This window comes from Pezoporus flaviventris, unplaced genomic scaffold (genome assembly GCF_033815535.1).
Source record: "Pezoporus flaviventris isolate CSIRO_AGI_PZ_B2104156 unplaced genomic scaffold, CSIRO_AGI_Pfla_v1 ptg000029l, whole genome shotgun sequence".
NCBI lineage: Eukaryota > Metazoa > Chordata > Aves > Psittaciformes > Psittacidae > Pezoporus > Pezoporus flaviventris.
The window spans coordinates 15,705,798-15,724,973 of NW_026892577.1; the positions used below are offsets into that span (position 1 = coordinate 15,705,798).

General features: G+C 41.6%; 2 protein-coding genes and 1 long non-coding RNA gene across 5 annotated transcripts in view; all 3 read left to right on the forward strand.

The window, feature by feature from the left end:
* The window catches only part of VSTM4 (V-set and transmembrane domain containing 4), a 454,962-nt gene that overhangs the window by 275,605 nt on the left and 160,181 nt on the right, over window positions 1-19,176 (forward strand). The window lies entirely within an intron of this gene.
* Window positions 140-6,561, forward strand: LOC133272263 (bone morphogenetic protein 2-like). Its single transcript, XM_061459234.1, has 5 exons — window positions 140-589; window positions 806-945; window positions 1,592-1,708; window positions 2,902-3,103; window positions 4,786-6,561. The coding sequence occupies exons 1-5, from the start codon at window positions 307-309 to the stop codon at window positions 5,232-5,234; spliced, it is 1,191 nt and encodes a 396-aa protein (XP_061315218.1). The 5' UTR covers window positions 140-306; the 3' UTR covers window positions 5,235-6,561.
* The window catches only part of LOC133272265 (uncharacterized), a 93,768-nt gene continuing 90,531 nt past the window's right edge, over window positions 15,940-19,176 (forward strand). The window contains exon 1 of the long non-coding RNA XR_009744377.1: window positions 15,940-15,953. This is a non-coding gene — a long non-coding RNA (uncharacterized LOC133272265). The remainder of the gene's footprint in view (window positions 15,954-19,176) is intronic.

Below are 19,176 nucleotides of genomic sequence, written 5' to 3' on the forward strand. Positions count from 1 at the left end.
GCAGGTGCGGTTTTCTTTGCGGACACTTGGATTCCCGTCAGACCTACAGCCATTCCCCCGAGCGCAGCCGGCGGCCCTCTGATATTAACGACCCAGCGGAGAAGCTCCATTGAGTCCTTAAGGGGCATTGATGGCCCGGGCGAGGCGCGGCCGGCCCCCTCGGGGCAGCGGCCATAGGGCTGAGCACCCTGCCCAGCTCTCCTCGCGCTCTCCTGGCCGCCTCCAGCCTCGGCGGGCCGGGGCCCGCGGGAGGGCCGCTGTCCCCTTACCTCAGGGCTGTCACAGGTGCGGCGGCCTCCCTGAGCCATGGCAGGCCTGGAGCTGGCCCTGGCCTTGGCTGGGCTGCTGAGCCTGCCGGCGGCCAGCGGCCTGCCCTTGCGCCCCGGCCCGCGGGAAGAGGTTCTGGCGGCGGCCTTGCAGAGGCTGCGGGAGGTCTTCGACATCGAGGAGCTGCCGCCCGACGTCCTTCCCGGCAAGAAGCCACCCCAGTTCATGGTCGATCTCTTCAACAAGGTGGCCGACGCTAACGGCATCACCCGCTCTCCGGGGCTGCTGGAGAGCGACGTGGTGCGCAGCTTCGAGGACCGAGGTGGGCCGGGGGCCCGACAGGGTCCCTGGGGGCGGTAGGGCCGAACCGGGAGGGCAGTTCCCCGCAGCTACGGCGTTTCCCGGACGGGGAGCGGCCGCCGCGCCCGCTGCCTGGGTGCCGCTGGGGGTTGGAGCTGACCGGCCGCTGCTGTGGAAAACGCTGGGCACAGCTTGAATGCGGAGTCTTGCGCGGTTCCTAAAGAGGGCTCTTTTCCAGTTCACGTGGACCAGTACCGCTTCTACTTCGACGTCAACGCGATGGAGAAGGGTGAGGAGATGCTGAAAGCAGAGTTCAGGGTCTTCAAGCTGAAGAGGACACATGTGTCTATGCGGTCTGACATGAGCCACTTCTGCAGAGTAAGTGGGAAATAATCTGTCAGCTAAACACTCACTTGCGCTTTCTTTGTTAATGATACTGGAAGTGAGGAGTGCAACCACGTAAACTTGCTTTATTTCTTTTTGGCTTTGGCTGTATGTGTGCTGTCCTTTGCCGCTATGGCAGTGAGCTCTCCCTAAGGATACCTATGCCAGACCTATCTGAGACCACATCATGCTTTTCTGGGACTGGGGATTCAAATCGAAATTTTTCTGCTTGAGTTATTCTAAGAAGTAGTAATAGCAGTCAGGGATTCATAGGATAACAGGGCGGGAGTGGGCTCCGACCTTGAGCGTATCTGTTTCTTTGGCAAAAGGCAGGATTGGACATTTCGCAAACCTGAAGACAAAGACGTGGAGGAAGAGAAGACTTTCATGGTATCAGTTGTTCAGAATGGAAGTAAAAGGGATGGTCAGGATATTTTTCTATAGTATCAAACAGTCCAGTATCCTGCCTCTGAACACCGCTAGAAGTAGATGTACCTAACAACACTTTTTCCCTGGTTTAGAATGGTAGTACAATTTTACAGCTATGATTTGGCCAATATGTGCATAATCTTTGTCCTCCTTGTTTTGCTGGAAAAATAATTAGCTTCATTTCTTGCTTTGTTGCATTGCTCCCAACAAGGTGGAAGTGTATGAGCTCTTGGAGAGTGGAAGCAAACCACAAAAAAAACGTCTCGTTGCTTCAAGATTATTGTCCCTGTACACAGAAGGCTGGGAAGTATTCAATGTCACGCAGACAGTAAGCAGAGAATTCTGACTTAATTCTAAATTTCTTAAGATGACAACTCTTGACTCTAGCATTGTGCTGGGTTTTGTGGTCTATCTGAACTGAAGGACAGCAGCAGGGGAAGAAGCTTTCTGCACTTAAAAGTACACCTGATGCTACCTGAATTAAAGGAGAAGTGTTTATATGCTGCTAGTAGCATGGGCATGATGGGAATTGAGTAACCCAAACCTAGTAGATTGGAGAGACATCGAGCCAAGTATGTCATTGTAATTAAAACATGTTAGTGCTTTGGCTGCCAAAGTAGATGACACTGATTGTGTACTAAGAGTAGGTTTTCATTTTCCTTTTATTCTGGTGACATTACTACAGAGCAGAGTGCTTTAGTGTTGTATTTTTAGAATTTATAATGGTTAGGTTGTTTTCCATTTAACTTCCTCCTCTGTGAACTTCTTTATTCGTTAGTTTCAAGATTTGTTTTGTAGATAAACTGTAACTGTGTGAATGCCTTTCTATAGCAAAAATCCAAATGTTGTTTAAAACATATAGCTTCTTGAGTTGAAAGCTCAAGTTTTTTTGGTTTGTGTTTTTTTTTTTGTTGTTGTTGTTTTTGGTTTTGTTGCCTAAGCTTTATGATCAGAATCAGCAGCATGCTTGGATAATCCGTTGAGTTGCATCTTAAGTCATGATAGCCGTGCTTGAAAATGGCCTGGCCTTATCTATTAGTCTGTAATTATAACAATTAGAGAAAGTAAATTTGCTTGATGGTGAGTTGATTTCTTCAAATGCCATGTTTGTTAGATTTAAATGAGTTTTAATGGTATGGAAAGTCTGGAGAGTTCATACTCTGTTATTAAGATTGCTATGAAAAATACATCCTGGCTAAATAAAGGATTTATTTTAATGTTAATTTTAACTCCTAGACTCATCTATTCACTAGTAAATTCTCAGAAATTAATTATCTTCCTGTAAATGTAGCTTTGGGAAACGCGTATCATATTTTGTATTTTTAGTCGTTAAATTATTGGTTAAAATATTAAACTCAATTGAGTCTCAGCTCTACATTTACCTCACTTCTGTCATAATATATGTTCTTACACTCTTATAGCTTGTTGCCTGTTCCCTTTTCCTAATATAATCATTGCTTAATTGTAATGCTGTAATAAGAATATTGAAACTATATTTTTTCATTTCCCTGTCATTGGTAGGTTTCCAAGTGGGTTGGAAACAGCAGCTCCAACCACGGCTTTTTGATAACTGCAACACATGTACTCAACAATAGAATTGAGCACAACCTGGTTAAGTTTGCTAAGACCCAGGGCACTTTTCAGGAGAGTAGAAATGCTCTCCTCGTCCTCTTCACCAACAGTAACAAACGGAGGCCTCCCAGCTTCATACCCTCTGCCACAAGTAAGTTCACAAAGGAGCAGTGGTCTGTTTTACAGTATGAACTCCCCGTTTATCTTCAGGTCCCATCTGCTGCCTCATGTATCTCAGTCTCGAACAGGTCTGAAGTTCGGCTTTGTCACTGTCAGTTTGATTTGACAGTTCTTGCTAGTACGTCACCCAGCATCTTAGATTGCCTTTCCCCTCAGGCAAACTGTTTTTGCAGGAAATACTCTTAAAGCTTAGGGTAAATCTGGTTTATTTTTTTTGAAAATGGATGTGAATTCTACTTTTTTAAATTACTATTTATATTACTTTTGAGGTGGTGAAGTTTGTGTGAAAGTTGTTTAAGTTTATGCTAAAAAATCTCAGTGACCTGGAAAATTTTGTGAAAACGCTGGTAAAGCAACTGTAAGTAGAGTCATTAAGTGCAGTGTTCAAGACTGGAAGAGGCTGTTAAATAAGCAATTTAAACCTCTCTGTCCTTGCCTTGATTTTTAAGCACCTATTTCACTTCAGTGACTATTTAGCATCGTGACTAAAGGCTGCTTTCATCGCAGGCAACACCCTCATCCCTTAAATTACAAAACGCAGTGTCTTACCTCCCCCGCTGGTCTTCCAGTAAAACCAACTAAGTTTTAGTTTTGGAGCCTGATAAATGCAAAGAGCAAAAGCTGGGAGGAGGCACAAAAATTATTCTGTTTTGGGTTTGCAGGGTCTTCTGGTAAACAATTGCATCTGCATATTAAATACTAGGTAGCACTTGCATCAGTATTAAGTAGGTGGTGAAACTGATTAAAACCAAAGATGAGGCTGGCCTGTCTATTTTTGCTTTCTAAAGAAATTTTTTTGTAGTCAAGTCCTAGATCCCAGCGTAATGAGCATCAAGCTCTGTATGGGATACTGTGTCAGGACTGAGAAATTGATACCCACTTCTCAATGAAGAAACTCCCTAGACCTGCCTGTTGTTTGTGGTCAGTGAATCTGTGAAGATTGTTCTTCTACCAGCCTGTACATCAGTGTTTTTCAGCATATGGATCTTGAGGTAACCACAGGCATTTAACAAGGCTTCCCAGAAAGAAAGCAAACCTATTGTCACTAAGCTTCATTCTCCAGCAAAGTTCCATAAACCTGATGGTAGTTCAGATCCAAAAACTGGAGGGGAAAAAAAAAAACCCAACACAAAACAAACAAAAAACAAAAACAAAAACCTTTACAGAAACACACACTCTGTTTTGCAAGTGTATGGGCGGAGTTCCTGGGAGGAATACTGGGAAGAGAAAAAGGCAGTGTTCTCCACCCTCTTTTAACACTGCTCAATGTGATATGTGTTGTAGGTGTGGTGTTATAAAGACCATTAATACCATTATTTACCAGATTCAGCCCTGAAAAGGGCCATGTGGAGTTCACAGAATGTGTTTAGCATATCACAGAGCTTTTTCCTTCTCTTTCTGCTAAATTGCAGTCCTTCAGGCCACCACCAAGAGAAACACAACATTTGGCAAGTTTTGAACTATGGCTGAAATGGCAATTGAATACACACACCTTTGGGGACTTTCACAGTTTAGGTGTCACTTTAAAATTTACTCTGAAGACTTTGATGTAGATTTACAGAATAGGCTTTCGTGCAGAACACTGGAAATTAAGGAAAATTAATTAGGAAATTAGTTTATTTTGAGAAAGTTTAACACACAACTTCCTTTCAGAACTGGAAATGAAGCCTGCCAAAAATGATGCTTCACACGTGCCTCGCAAAGATCAGGTCATCGAAAGCAGAAATGCAGGCATGAGCAGGAGACCACGAGCTGCTGAAATCCCTTCTGCCAAAAGCCAGGTAACAGCGTGTCATCGAAGGGAACTCTACGTTGACTTCCATGCTATTGGTTGGTCAGGATGGATTATTTACCCAAGTGGATACAATGCATTTTATTGCAGAGGATCCTGTCTCTTCCCCTTGGGGGAACATCTAAATGCAACAAACCATGCTACAGTTCAGTCCATAGTCCATACTCTTAAACTGTCTCAAGATATCAGCACACCTTGCTGTGTGCCAGATGAATTGAAGTCCCTCAATCTCCTCTACTTTGATGACAAAGAGAATGTGGTCCTTAAAAATTATAAAGACATGGTGGCAACAAGGTGTGGTTGTCATTAACAAGACCTTTTTCTGTCTGCATTTGTGCACTTGAATTCAGTTCTTCTTTTGCCACTGAAGATATCAAAGGAGATGGCATTTCACTTCACAGGGCAGAAGAGCTATAAATTCAGTTGTGCTTCAAGACCTTCTCCCTTCACCATGGCTGTATGGAAAGATGTTCAAGGCTGGCTTTCAAAGAGCTGTGGGCCTCTGGGGGCTATGCTGACTTGCATGGAGTATCTGTACACCAGGGGAAACCATTAAAAATTGGAATTTGTTATTTAAAGCAGTTCAAACACATTAAGTTGACCGTTCAAATTAAGGGCTTTTTCTGCATACTGAGGCTCAGAATTTCCTATGATTTAACAGGCAGATATCCTGCTTCAATCCACGACAGGGTGCAGGCCTCTTTATAACACAACCTTACTCAGTTTTGACTGCATGATCTAGTGGCAATGTACACCCCTAAATAGAGCTTTCAGGATAAGTGTTTGCCCAGAGCTAGTCTGAGAGAACTCTACTATCTGCAGCTCATGCATTACTGAGAAATGCAGTTCTTTCCCCTGTTCTTTATGCAGGTATGCCAAATGCAGAGACTTCCTTGTAATTCTCCCTGGCACTTGCTAGCCAGTCTGAGGGAGCACATAGGTCAGTATTTGCTGGAAGTTGGCAAACTTGGATTCTGACTTGGGGCCATGCTGGTATAAAACATACATATGATGAGGGGTCAGCCAGTCCCCCTCTTTGTAAAATCTTTCTCTTCCACCATGGTCTGCTGTGGTTGTTGGGCTGTGTGGCAGCAGAGGTTGCCTTTGAGCATTTAGAACAGTGACTTTACAATGGCATCATAAGCTTGGATCAGAATCCTCGTAGTTCAGCAGATAAAAAGAAGAACATTAAGCTTTGAGGTCCATGAGGATATGCTGGGTGCTGGCCTGGTCCCATATCTGAGGCAGTTTTAATGGAAGGTACTCACTGGTACTCTTCCATTCTTCCTTGAAGAATAGGACATAGATATGGAAGGGATCCCCAAAGTTCTTTCAGCCTTGTTACAATTTAATGCAGGTAACAAGCCCATTTCAGTTCCTTAATCAACTCATTGAGTTGAAATGTAAGCCTGCTTAGGTTTCTTGTCTCCATTAATCCTTGAAGGAGGCTGACTTCTCACAGAACATGACATTTCCTGTGGGTAGAAACTTCATGGAGAATTTTTTTACTCCAATGAAATTTAAAAAAAAAAGATATATATGTAAATGATTTTCTCTCTGTAAATACTGATGTCTGTAATTTTATTTAAAACAAACACTTGTACATTAACTTAATCTGTAATATAAAATGTTAGTATGCAAATAAATATAATGTGACATTGGTCTGGGGTTTTGCTCTATATTTGATCCTCTTTCCTAGAGACATGAATCAAATACTTTCCCAGATGACAGGACATTTGTCATGGCTTCAATGGGCACTGTATCAAGTCTTCTGACTCCACGTCAAGAAGTATAATAGATAAGTAGAATAATTTTGTTTCCCTTCAGGTATTATCCAGTAATTATTCCTGAAAAGAAACTCACATTGAAGCTTCTTGTAACTCTCACTTGAATTAGGCATAGAGATTAAAGTCCTTCATGTTGGTCTTTTGCAGTGCTTATAACAAAGCCCACCTCATGGAGGTATTGAACTTAAAATACCTGGTATGGTGCGGTGGGTTCAGCAGTAGCAGTAATTTTTCTCCTTCTTACTAGCTGGTGCAGTGCTGTAGTTTTGACTTTCATCCTGGGAACAGAGCTGATAACACCTATGTTTTTAGTTGCTGCTTAGTAATGTTTAGTCTGACCAAGGACTTTCTGAGTCTCATGCTCTGCCAGGGAGGAGGGGAAGCCAGGAGAAAGCAGACACAGGACACCTGACCCAAACTAACCAAAGAGGTATTCCATACCACAGCACATCATGCCCACCATATAAACTGGGGGTAGTTACCTCATAGGGCTAGATCATTGCTCAGGTCAGGCTGGGTATCGGCCAGTGGGTGGAGAGCAGTTGTATTCTCTTCCCTTGTTATTTTCCTCATCATTATTATTATTGGTAGTAGCAGTAGTGGTTTTATGTTATGCCTTAGTTACTGGACTGTTCTTATCTCAACCCATGGGAGTTAAATTCTTTCGATTCTCCTCCCCATCCCTCTGGGAGTGGGGGTGAAGAGGGGGAGTGAGAGAGAGACTGCATGGTTCTCATTTATGGCTGGGCTTAAACCTCAACATATGGTTTAAATTTCCTTGATGTGTAAGGAATTTTTTCTTATTTTCCTGTATGTTGTAATATCTTGGGATGCCTTCATTAAAATTTCACTAAGTTAGAAAGTGAGGACAAAAGAAGCACTGTTATTCACAGGTAAAATATATGGATGGGAAGGCTGTGCCCCATATGTGTACGCCAGGCATGTGCTTATCAGAACTACAGCCTGGAATAGGTGGAGTAGAGGAGGCTGAGCAAGACACAGATTTAGAAAGAAAGGATAGTATGCATGGGTCAGTGTGCAGAGGAGGGTTTTCTCCTGCCTAGTTTTTTTCTGTAGAAGGCTGCAGAGGCTGTTGTAAGAATCTGCGAAGCTGTGGCACTCTGATATCAGAACAGATCCAAGAGAAGGCCTTGCTGCTGGCGTGAAAAAAGTGTCCGTTCTGCAGAACAGCCCATCATCGCCATGCTGACCACACTGCCTCGTGTTCAGTATTCTCTATGTAAAACGCATAGTGGTGGGTTGAGGGTGGTTTGATCTTGGTATATGGTCACTCTGGTAAAGGGGCATATAAATGTGGTAGCCAGGTGGTGATAGCTGTTGCATCAGCTGCACATCGTCACTGGACTCAGTGCCATTGGCAAAGGGACCTTGGAAAGTGTAAAGGGTTATAATCTCACTTTTCTGGTTTCTCAGGCTGCTTTGCTGCATTTTTCCCTTTTCACTGCAGAAGTATCTGTGGGTTTTTTAAAGTTTATACAAACCACACATTGGGAGTGAGAAAATGTATCTACAGTGAGAGTCCAGACAGGGTAATTTCTGAATAGTGACTTCAGATGATTTATTTATGGTTCTTTTGGTAGAGCCCCAAAGAACTGAAGTTTTCACTGCCAAACAACTCTGCGAGAAGGACTGCATTTGGAACAGACTGGCTGAGGCAGGTTCTGCATCCAACATACTTCAGTCTTCAGTCAATGACATGACAGATGCTTCACCATCAGCTGTGTATCAGCTGCATCCTTTGCTGCTCAACTCAGAGGGTTACCCTTTTTTCCAGGGTATCTTAATGAGATTCTTCTTTTTCCGATGCCAGGAAAAAAAGGATTTTTTTTTAATTCAAAAGCAAGTGTGATTAATAAATAAATGATGGGCACACTGAATATTAGCTTACATAGTGCTGCTCTATAATAGGTGAAATGCACATAGTCAAACTAGGAGCACTCAGTAGTTTTGCACACATTAAATTATTTTTTTTCTGCGCCACTCAACATAGTCTCATTATGCCCCATTAAACCCTGATAATTAAAACAAAATATATTGGAATTGTTTATCCTGGACTTTGTAAGGAAATGAGGTTCATAATAATGCCAAGGGAAAAAATTTACACTACACTAGAACTTGTAATTAGAGTAACAATTAAGCACAAGTATACTCTTCTCTTTTTTTCCATTCTATCTTTGGGTTTTTGTTTTGGTTTGATTTTTTTTTTTTTTTAATAAAGGTGCATTTTCTTGTTATTCATAAACACAAATAAGTAAGAATTCCAGAATAAGAAATGCTACACTTTGGAGTCTTGATTTAATGAGAACATCATATGCTCAGGTGACATGTCAAAAGTGACAGCTAGAGGTTTGGAGGGAATAGTTATTCTTCAACATGGGCAGTTTGGAAAAGGATTGGTGACTCAGACTGTGCATTGTTATATCGTGTTGCATTGAACAGGAGCAAGAGGAAGCAAACCACATAGTACCAAGACCAATGAAGAGCACACCTGGCCCTGAAGAGTTCTCCTTCCAAAGCACAGTGAAAACAAAAGTGAATGACTGCAGATTTTGTATGCAGGATTCTACCAAGAGCACCGACACCCCAGAGCCTGAAATTTGGAATTATGCAGAGGAAGAGTCCCACTTGAAAGGACAGAGAGCTTTGCAGCATCTCTCCCCTATTTCCAGCTCCAAGTCCCAGTGAGAGTACTGCTATAGCAGGCATTATGCCCTCTGAGCCAGCTCAGCTGGTGACTGGAAGCAGAGCGCCCTATTATTCACAGTGGTGCATCTGTACAGCGCTCAGCTCTGCAACTCAAGGTCTTCCAACTTGGATCCCTCAACCTGGACAGCTCATGCATCTCTGCATCCTCTCCATAGCATGTGATCAATGTATTTCTCCTCTAGTAAATAACACATCTTGCATTTCATACCTACAGGCACATGGAAAATAGGTTTTCAGAAGCAGAAAAACCCAGAGAATGCCTAGGAAGAGAATCCAGACCTATGGTAAGGTTATGAACAACCCCATGATAAAGAGTTTGGCTCAGGTTTGGGACTAAAGAGATCCAGGTATGTGCAGTCACGCTCATTATTGTGTAAGGTGAGGAGAGTGCTAAACCTGGCCTCAACAATGCTGCAGTGGGATGGTAGTGGGGTCTGAGTATGCTGGGGGGAGAGCTACTGGTAAAGAGCACAAGTCAGACTTCCATAGATCAGACTTCCATGGACTCCTGTTCATAGAAATGTTTAAGGGATTTCTGTGGGGTTCTTGTCACAAGGTATAGATGACAGGAAGTTGCTGCTTGGCACTGAAGCAGTGGAGGGATGTGCTGGGGGTAAGGTAAAGCAGAAGGGATGGGCTTGGGGAAATTGGTCTGGGATGGTTTCCTCTGTGAGGTGGGAGATAACTTAAATGTGCCTACCCTGAAGAAGCTGGAGCACAGCAGTGCTGTAAGTAGCTGAAAAACCTCTGCTCTATTCTGTCTGTCCTATAGGCTTGAAAATTATCCTCAGTATGAGACATCAAGTTAGGAATGTCTGAGTTGTTTCCAGACTGCCTAGGGTCCTTCCTTTGGTTCCTGTTCTCTGTGTAGGAAATGGGGCATTTATGTGCTTTACTTGAAATACCCATGGAAGATTCATAGCCCTGAAGCCTTCCTGAAAAGAGGAGAGAAGCTGGGTGCCTATCATGAGTTCTGGGGCTTTCCCACAGATACCGAATCCTCAAGATTGCTTCCAGGCCCCTTGACATCACACATGCAAATATGTACAGGTAAATGTGTATATCTGTATGGCTTCTTTCTTATGTACACCCATGGCTACATGCATGCATGTTCAGAGGCAGCCTCCCTCCTCCTTTGTCCCAGACGGCGTCCCAAAGGATACTGCTACTTAACCGTAACTGGAATGCTTGGGGCTAATATGAGGACGTTGCCACATACAGAGGGTGCAACTGCTTTCTGCAAAAGTATGTCACACCTAGGTCATTTCTTCCCTTCTGCACTTGAGTGTAGCTCACCTCCAAGGAAAGCAGTTAGCAGGTGTGAATTGACCTTTGGTGAATCACACAATTGTGCCTTAAAGCAGATAACAAAATGTGTTCATTCTTCCTACTGGGTTTATTGCTAAAAGCCATTCACAAAATAAAAGGGACTGCTAACTTCTGTTGTTGCAAGGAGATTCATGCAGATACTAACTGCCCTAATTCAGAGCTAGATCACAGCCTGTCTTGTTTCTTGAAAACAAAAGCCTGTATGTGGGAAAATGACCTGTTACTGAAAAGTGTTTGTCCTTTAACTGAAACCATGTTTCTGTGATGCCATAAACCTTGGTCTCATGACACAAAGCGGCATCATGGAATAAATCCCAGTGCACTGTTTCGGATCTGCTCATGGAAATCTCTCTTGGTTAACTCTCAGGTTAAATGGAATTAGCAGGCAGCATAAGGCCATTCCAAGGCCAGGTTGGACAGAGCCTTGGGTGACATGGTTTAGTGTGAGGTGTCCCTGCCCATGGCAGGGGGGTTGGAACTAGATGATCTTAAGGTCCTTTCCAACCCTAACTATTCTATGATTCTATAAAAACGGGTGTATGGACTTCAAAATCAGTGTAGACTCCCACTGTGATCTACATCGGAATCAACTGTTTGTCCATGTCACATTTTCTGCTGAATGTGCTGAGCCAGTGTTGGTGGCCAGGGAGCTGTATCCTCAAAAGCTATAGACAAAAAAAAAATAAGTCTAATTTCCCCAAACATGTCTAAAATGCCCTGAGGTTAAATCAAGCTAAGCACTGGGACAGCTTTCCTGACAGTGAAAGCCTGATGGGCAAAGTGCTGCTGGGAATAAATGATCACAATTTTCCCAATAAGCAGTGAATTCTGGGTCCCCACTGGTACTCCCAGGATTCCCTGAACTGCTGGAGTGCAGGCTTTAAGTGGGAGGAGTCAAGGTTGTGGTAGTTCAAAATCGCAATTAGAAGAGAACATGTTGCGAGCAAAAGAATTGAGCAATAGGGGATAAAAGTGGTTTCTTGACCTGTCAGACATTTGCTGTTAGAGCCAAGATTTCATCTGTTTAAAAAAACCCAGCCAAACATAAGCATGTTAGACAACCCACTTGATGTCTAAATTAACTAGATATCTGAGAACTGTTTTGGTTTATTTAGTAAGGTTCATGCTTTCTGTACCACAAAAAGGACTGTGCACCATGTTGGGGGAATGGAAGAAGTTATTTAATTTGCCATTAGTAAAATACTCCTGTGGTTGATTTATCAAAACTCCCCAAGAACAGAATCACAGAAAAAAAAATAGGCAGGAAAAGGCTTCTGGATATCATCTTTGCCTAACTTCCTAGTCAAAGCAGGGTTGACTTCAAAGTCAGAGCACAGTGCTCAGGACCTTGTCCAGGTGAGTTAGGTATATCTCAAAAGATGGAGATCTGATGTCTCTTGGCCCTGTTCCAGTGCATACCCACTCTCAGTGTATTTTCCTTGACCTCATGGCTATGCTTTTGTTAATGCAACCCAAAAGGAGGTTAGGGGTTAGCTTTCAGCAGCCTTATCTGCAAGGATCCCCTGATAACCTAAGGAGCCAGTCCCTGGCCTGTGCCAGTATTGGGGTTGTTCCCTTCTGGAAGCAAGGCTGCTTTTGATGAACTCTAAGTGGTTCTTGTTGCTTCCTACCCTGAATAACTTTCAGTTTTATAAATGTGGTATCTACTACTAGCACTGGGTTTTGACAGAGTTTTTCTGCTGCTTTTGTGAAGAAGATTTTGTTGTGATAAAAAAAAATTATTCAATACTTCACATTTATTTTAAGACTGACAATGCAAAAACATTTCTAAATTCTTCAAAGTTGCTCTGGAAATTCACAGTTCCTATGTGAACTTATTTACATATTACTCTAGACAGTTCACACAGGTTGGCTCAATAGTTGCACAGATTACAAAATGAAAGTAGCTGATTTATTTTCATAGTATTATAAAACTTTGCATTCTGTTTTTCTTGTGGAAAATGGGTCAGCAGGTAGCTAACATGTAATTTCTGAGATATCTCGAGACCTCCTATGATTATTTTTTTATAGATTATAATAATCTCCTGTTTCCAAATATAATATATAGCTACTATTGCAGTAACAGTCTTTCTGATTCACATAGGTGCATTGTTACAGGTGCTACTGTTTCAGCCCTTATTTTACAGGTCCTATTACTAACTGTAGGTAGTAACTTCTACCGAGATGAGGCTTTGATCTGGACGTTGGACTGCTTCTTATGTGTGTGGGCTGGCCAGTGGCTGAGACCTAGAGAAAATGGATCTGGGTTTCACTTCACCCAGCTTCAGATATCTACAACACAGACACCAGAATGTGATCAAATTAATCCCACCGAGTAGTTTACCTGGAGTCCTACAAGGGCCTGGCAGTCTTAGAGGTGGGTCCGTGGCCACTGAAGTCACCATCTATCTCTACATATTGGTCTACCAATGTGACAACTCAGAAGTTGTTTCAGGCAGCAGTCTTGGTAAATGGACAGAACAGACCATGGTCATCCACCAGGACACCACTGCCTCTGTGGCTCACACCAGTCAGCTTCTCTGCTTTCCTGCAGCAGGTTCTGTGCAGAAGTATTTTTCCCCATTGCCTGGGAATATTCAGGGGAAGCAGTCAAATCAGCTGTCAAATTTTTACATGTCAAAAAGCTAAACCAAAATTTTTTCAGTTCTTTTTTTCAGAGTTCCATGATCCTTTGTGCTAATTTTAACAGTGCAATTTTACATTTGTAATTAGAAAGTATTTTATTCAAGAGCTCCTTTTGGACAATTTGAAAACTATTATTATTTTTCAAACAAAATGTGAAAAGGGAGTGGTGATTTTTTTTTTCTGTGAACAGCTTCAGTGTTCAAAGCTCAACACTTAATCTTTAAAATAATTCACATAATCTGAACAGGTTCGTTCTTTTTCTATGCAGCAAGAGATATATGTTCCGAGACTTGTGATTGTAACTTAAATGCACATCATATAAAATGTGAATGCAGACTTTGAAAGTGTGGGTGTAACTTGCCCAAGGACAGTCTAAGAAAACAAACCTATTTAAAAAAAATATTAAAAGGAAGGTCTGAACATTGCAAACCCTAAATGAATTTCAGAGAATGCCAGCAGAGTTCTCTGCCCCCAGCCAGCCGGGCAGCATAAACAAACCAATTAACAGCATGACCATGGACATTCTCCTATTGTTTCTTGGATGACAGTTTATGAATAGGAAGAAGAAGGGCTTTGCGATCCTGATTTAAGAAAATAGGTTGGGAAAAATAAGGTTGATGAAGCTGGAGGTGAAAAACTATATGGATGATACCCCAAGTTGATTTTTCTTTTTAAATGCTTTTACATGACCTTGCACTGCCTTGTTCTTAAGCCAGAAGAATGAATTGCAGTTTCCTCCTATCCCTCATTCATGTAATATTCAGGTTTTTTAAATGGTTCCATCTCACTCTCTGAATCAACAAATCTCTGAACATCAGTGAACACTATTATCAGTATTTCAGTAATGCCTTTCATCAGCACAGAGCATCCAGATCCTTGGAAATAACTCCAGAGGGATTTGGATAAAGGCCTACTCTCATTTTCCTATTGAATCAAATATTAAAAAGTGGAGCAGGAATAGGCCTGAATTTAAGCATGGTTAGGAGGGTGTGCTGAAGGGCTGAGGAGGTGTTACATACATATAAACTGTCACCACCTCTCATAAGAAGAAGAAAAAGGGAAAAAAAGTTTTAACCCTTTCTTTGTGCTATTTCACAGAAGAAGCACAAGGGTTTGCCTTGTTGATACTAAGATGAAGAATTTGCTTTATCATACTTGGCAATGAACAAGACCATGACAGCATCAGAATACCCACCCAGCTAGCATAAACGTAGCATTGGACCATCTCTGTGCTCACCTAGAGATCTGAGACAAGTTTATTCTGCCAAAAAGCCAATTAGCCTGCCTTGTTAACACTAGGAATTGTGGAGAAGGCAATACACCATTTCTCTGGAAAAAGAGAGCCGTTTTCAGGATTTCTAAAGTCCCAGATAATGGTCAACGTCTTTGAAAAGGAGGTTATTGTTTTAGTGGCTTTACATGAATCTAGAACTGGGCAGCTATTTCTGAGAATATTATACTGTTCCCAAATATATTCTCGCAGAACAAGGAGGAATAAACAGTAATACGACTGATATACATTCAAAGGCCAGTTCCTGAAGAGTTCCAAGCATCTGGAAAATTCCAAATAAACTGGTAAATCCATGGGAAAATAAGGAGTACCCAAAAATGTGCAAACCTAAATTTGAGATATTGTACATCTTTCAATTTCTAAGTCTGACTTCCACAGCTCTCAAACTTCTAGTAGCAATGCACATCTTTTATGCAATAAAAAATCACTTTTCTGCCCTTGACCAGGGTAAATAATATCAATAATCGTATCTTCCACTTCTTATTTTCCTACCTTGAAGTAATGTTAATACTTTTTCTCACTATAACATCTGCTCCCTTGGAAGTCTGTTTATCACAGATCTTAGTTAGAAGACTCATTTTAGTGGAAAAAAAACACATCTGGGAAGAAAAGCCTTTATATGACATCTTCATCAAAGCAATTCCCCTGAAACCCAGTGTTGGTTTGCCTCAGCAAATCCTGGCATAGTCCCAGCCTGCACAACGAATCATTTCAAATGGCAAGCAGTGTGGGGACCAGGTGTAAGTTTGGTAAAGGCATACTTCCAGGTAGAGAACTGTTGCTATTGAATAGGGCTCCTGACAGATTAAACCTCTGTGCTACTAGAGATGCTACAAGGTACCTTCTTGTTCTCCATGGAGAGGGAAGGTAAAGTATGGGCTGTCTTCTGCATGTTCATATAGTTCTGACCATAGGACTGAAGTCCTGGCCAGCTCTGAAAGGCAACACATAGTTCTCTTACACACAATACTGTATGGCAGATGGGGGAGAAGATGTGTATGCATTTACCTGAAGCTCGATGTGACCTAGTTTGAATTAATATAACACTTGTGGGAAAATAAACCCAAGAGGTCATGGGGTTAGGCCTGCCTGGCACACTGAATGATTTCTCATTGGCATGTAATATAAGCTAATATTCTTCTCTTCTCACACACTTCCTCTGCCATATCAAGAAATTTCTGTCCAAATCTATTGGTTGCTCAACCCTGGTCCAGACTTGGATTAGAGACTTTCCTCTTCTGTGTTGCATGTTCCCATATCTAAGGATCATGTAATATCAGTCCAGACAGCAGCTCACAAATGAAAAAAAAAAAAAAAGTCCAGTATATGCAGTTTCCATTAGAGAAAACAAAACAAAAAAGAAAAAAAGAAAAAAAGAAAAAAAAAGAGAGCAAGAGAGGGAAAGATTTAAAAAAAGGCTTACTTTCATTATAAGTGGGACCAGGAACGTAAAAGTTCAATTACCAGAACGCATTTGCTTTGTACATTTTAAACCTGCTGTAGCTAGTATAACCGGCACATGCAGTTGGGTCTAATTGATGTTTTCCAGCTTGACCTAATTGATGCTCTGATTTGCAGTCACCTACCTCTACAAGCCCGTGTTTCATTACATTTTACCCTTGCTCCTGAAATCCTAAAATCCCCATGGGGAGAAATAGATTACAGCTATCTAGGGCTTTTGTGTGTGAACTGACAATTCTTTCTCCCCTATAATTTTCTCCATCTACACATGAACAATGAAAATACAGTAGCTTGACAAAGAGGTGTATTAGCTACTCCTAAATACTCCTTATTTAGGCAGACATAACCCCTTTTATCTCACTAGTTTTACTCAAACTCAGAATGAAAACTGCAGTGTTCTAAAGTCAGCTCACAGATATTTTCATTAACTAATTGAGATATTTATATTACAAAACAGAGTTATTCTCAGTCTCTGCTCATGAAATTACAAAGAAAAAGTTATTTGCTGAAGAATATGTCAGTATTTTCCATTGAAAATCATTTAAAGAAAAGCTTTTGAAATATGGAAACCTCATGGTTTTAGCTTTAAATAAGCATTTCAGTCATCATAAAAAATCCTCTCTAATGTCTCCTGCAGCTTTGATTTCAAACATGTCACATTCTTCATTAAAGCAATCATTGTTAAAACAGAGGGACATAAAGCAACATAGGATTTATTCCTTCATTAAACTGATGATCCGTATATGAAGCCAATTAACATTATGAGTTTGGTGAACATCAAGTGTAAAGAGGTTACAGAAAATTAAAAGCAGTCACCTTGGTCTTTAGATAAAGAAAGAACACTTTTACATTATAAATTATAAGAGAGTCCAAGCGGGACAAATCGGCAAATTTGGTTAATTAGAAAATACATTTTACTGCACATGAATTAGGGTAAAATAACCTTTTAGATGTTAGCCGTTTTTTGTGGTCAGGTATTAAGAATCATGGGAAAGGAAAGTGTTTGGACATGGAAAGGCAAGAAAGCCGTTTCATCAAACTTGAGCCATTCAGACTTCCTTGAGGTTTACAAATGATTCCCTCAAAACTGAGTGCTCTCAAGGAAAACATCCATTCAGTTCATCCATTTTGTTCATCAGTTCAGTCCTAGGTTTTATTGTCATTGCGGGGAAATAAGAAGATGTGTTGTTTGTGTGTGCAACACAGGAACAGTTCTGCTGTAAGACAGGCACAATCAGCAAAATGTCTATCCGAAGTTATGTTTACTGGGACTTTTCTTTGCAGACCTAGTGTCTAATGCTGCTTTAATAATGGTAATATTAGTAGCAATGGTAATAATGGTAATAGCAGCAACAATAATGATGAGGAGAAGGTATGTGAGAAAGATCTTAAGGACTTTGCATATTTTTTTTTTCTGAAATATTTTATCTTCCACGTATATGTTGTCTCATGACACAGCTTGTTTTTAGTGCCTGCCTCTGGTAGCTAGATGAGCGGAACTACCGGAGTAATAACTAGCCATGATCTGAAGCAATTTACTGTTCTGGGTTTTTTTGCCTATAGTCCCACCTTGGCAGGAAAGCGTTTCTACACGGAGAGACCTAGAAACGTCCCTGACAACAGCCTCCCCCCGGAGAAGCGACTAACCCCGCGCAACACCCCAGCGGGCCGTGGCGTCCCGGGCCTTTCCTGGCCGTTACGCCGAGCAGTAGGGCGCTCTCCATGGTTCTGAAAGGCGTCGCCGGCGCCCCGGGCTCCGGCCACCCGAGATCGGCACCCAAGACTACGTAGCGCCAACTTTTAATTATGTCAATCCCACGTTTCGTGCATTAAAATTAAACAGGCACCGGGGTGGCGAGGGGTGGCAGATTATATATTGCTTAGTTATCTCCTTGTTTTGCAGCTGCTGCTCCCTGGGACAAAGTTGAGCTGCACCCAGCTCAGGGTCTTTTTGCTTCTGTTTAAAAAGCAGCGACTTGGAGCATTTCCCCGTGCTCCATTTCACCCTCTCTGCCTCCCACAATCCTGCTGAACTTGCAGGCTTCAAACTGCTGGGGAAAGTGAGTGTTGGAGCCAAAGCAGCAATGCAGCCCCCTGACTAGAGCAAGGCCTGAGAGCACCATAATAAAGTTATTATTATTTTATTAGAGGTTCTTATGATAAAACACTCTCACTCCTCTCTTCCCAATGTCAGAAAAAAAAAAAAAAAGAAAAAAAGAAAACGCAAAGACATATCTGTCTCTGGGCAAAGGAGTCCTGCCGTACTGGTCCTGAGTGGATTTTAAAACTGAGGATGGAAAGGCTGGCAGGGGAGGTCCAGACAGCACCTCTGGGTTATGTCCCTCTTTTTAAGGTTAATTGACAAAAGACTTGTGCTGCTTTTTTAAGGAGTGCAGTTGAACTCAGAGCATTGGTCTTGCATCTTGCAAGGTGCTGTAAAAGCTGTCTCAATTCAAACTATACTTTGCTGTTCAAACACTTGCCTGAATTGTAAGTCACTGTTGTCAAACAGATAGCCAAAACCGTTTATGTATGTGTACAGATGCAAATATATATATCTATGTGTATATATATAAAACCATATTCGAATGCAGCTTTCTAAATCTGTTACTAGTATGCTAAAGTTATAGGTGAATGGATAAGATAAAATCAAACCAAATCAATTTGGATCTCAGATACAATTAATTTTTGCCTTGCTTTGCTAAAATAGTGCTTTACAGGACTGAAACATAACTTCAGCTTGAATATACATTAGGGGAATTTCCACATTTATGCCTAGTGTAAAAGGCAGATAGAGCAGGTGATATTTCTAAGGCTTATTAGTGTTTATTTAATGAGATCATATATGCAGGATAACTTCACAAAGACATGGTCTCTTCAAAATCTCTGTTTCTGCATCTCTATCATCTGTATCCACCTCCTTTGCTCTGGCATGAACGTGCTATGTCTTTAAACTCCCATCAGATCTAAGAGAGCCTGTGTAGATTTGCTCGCCCTTCCTGCACAGAACA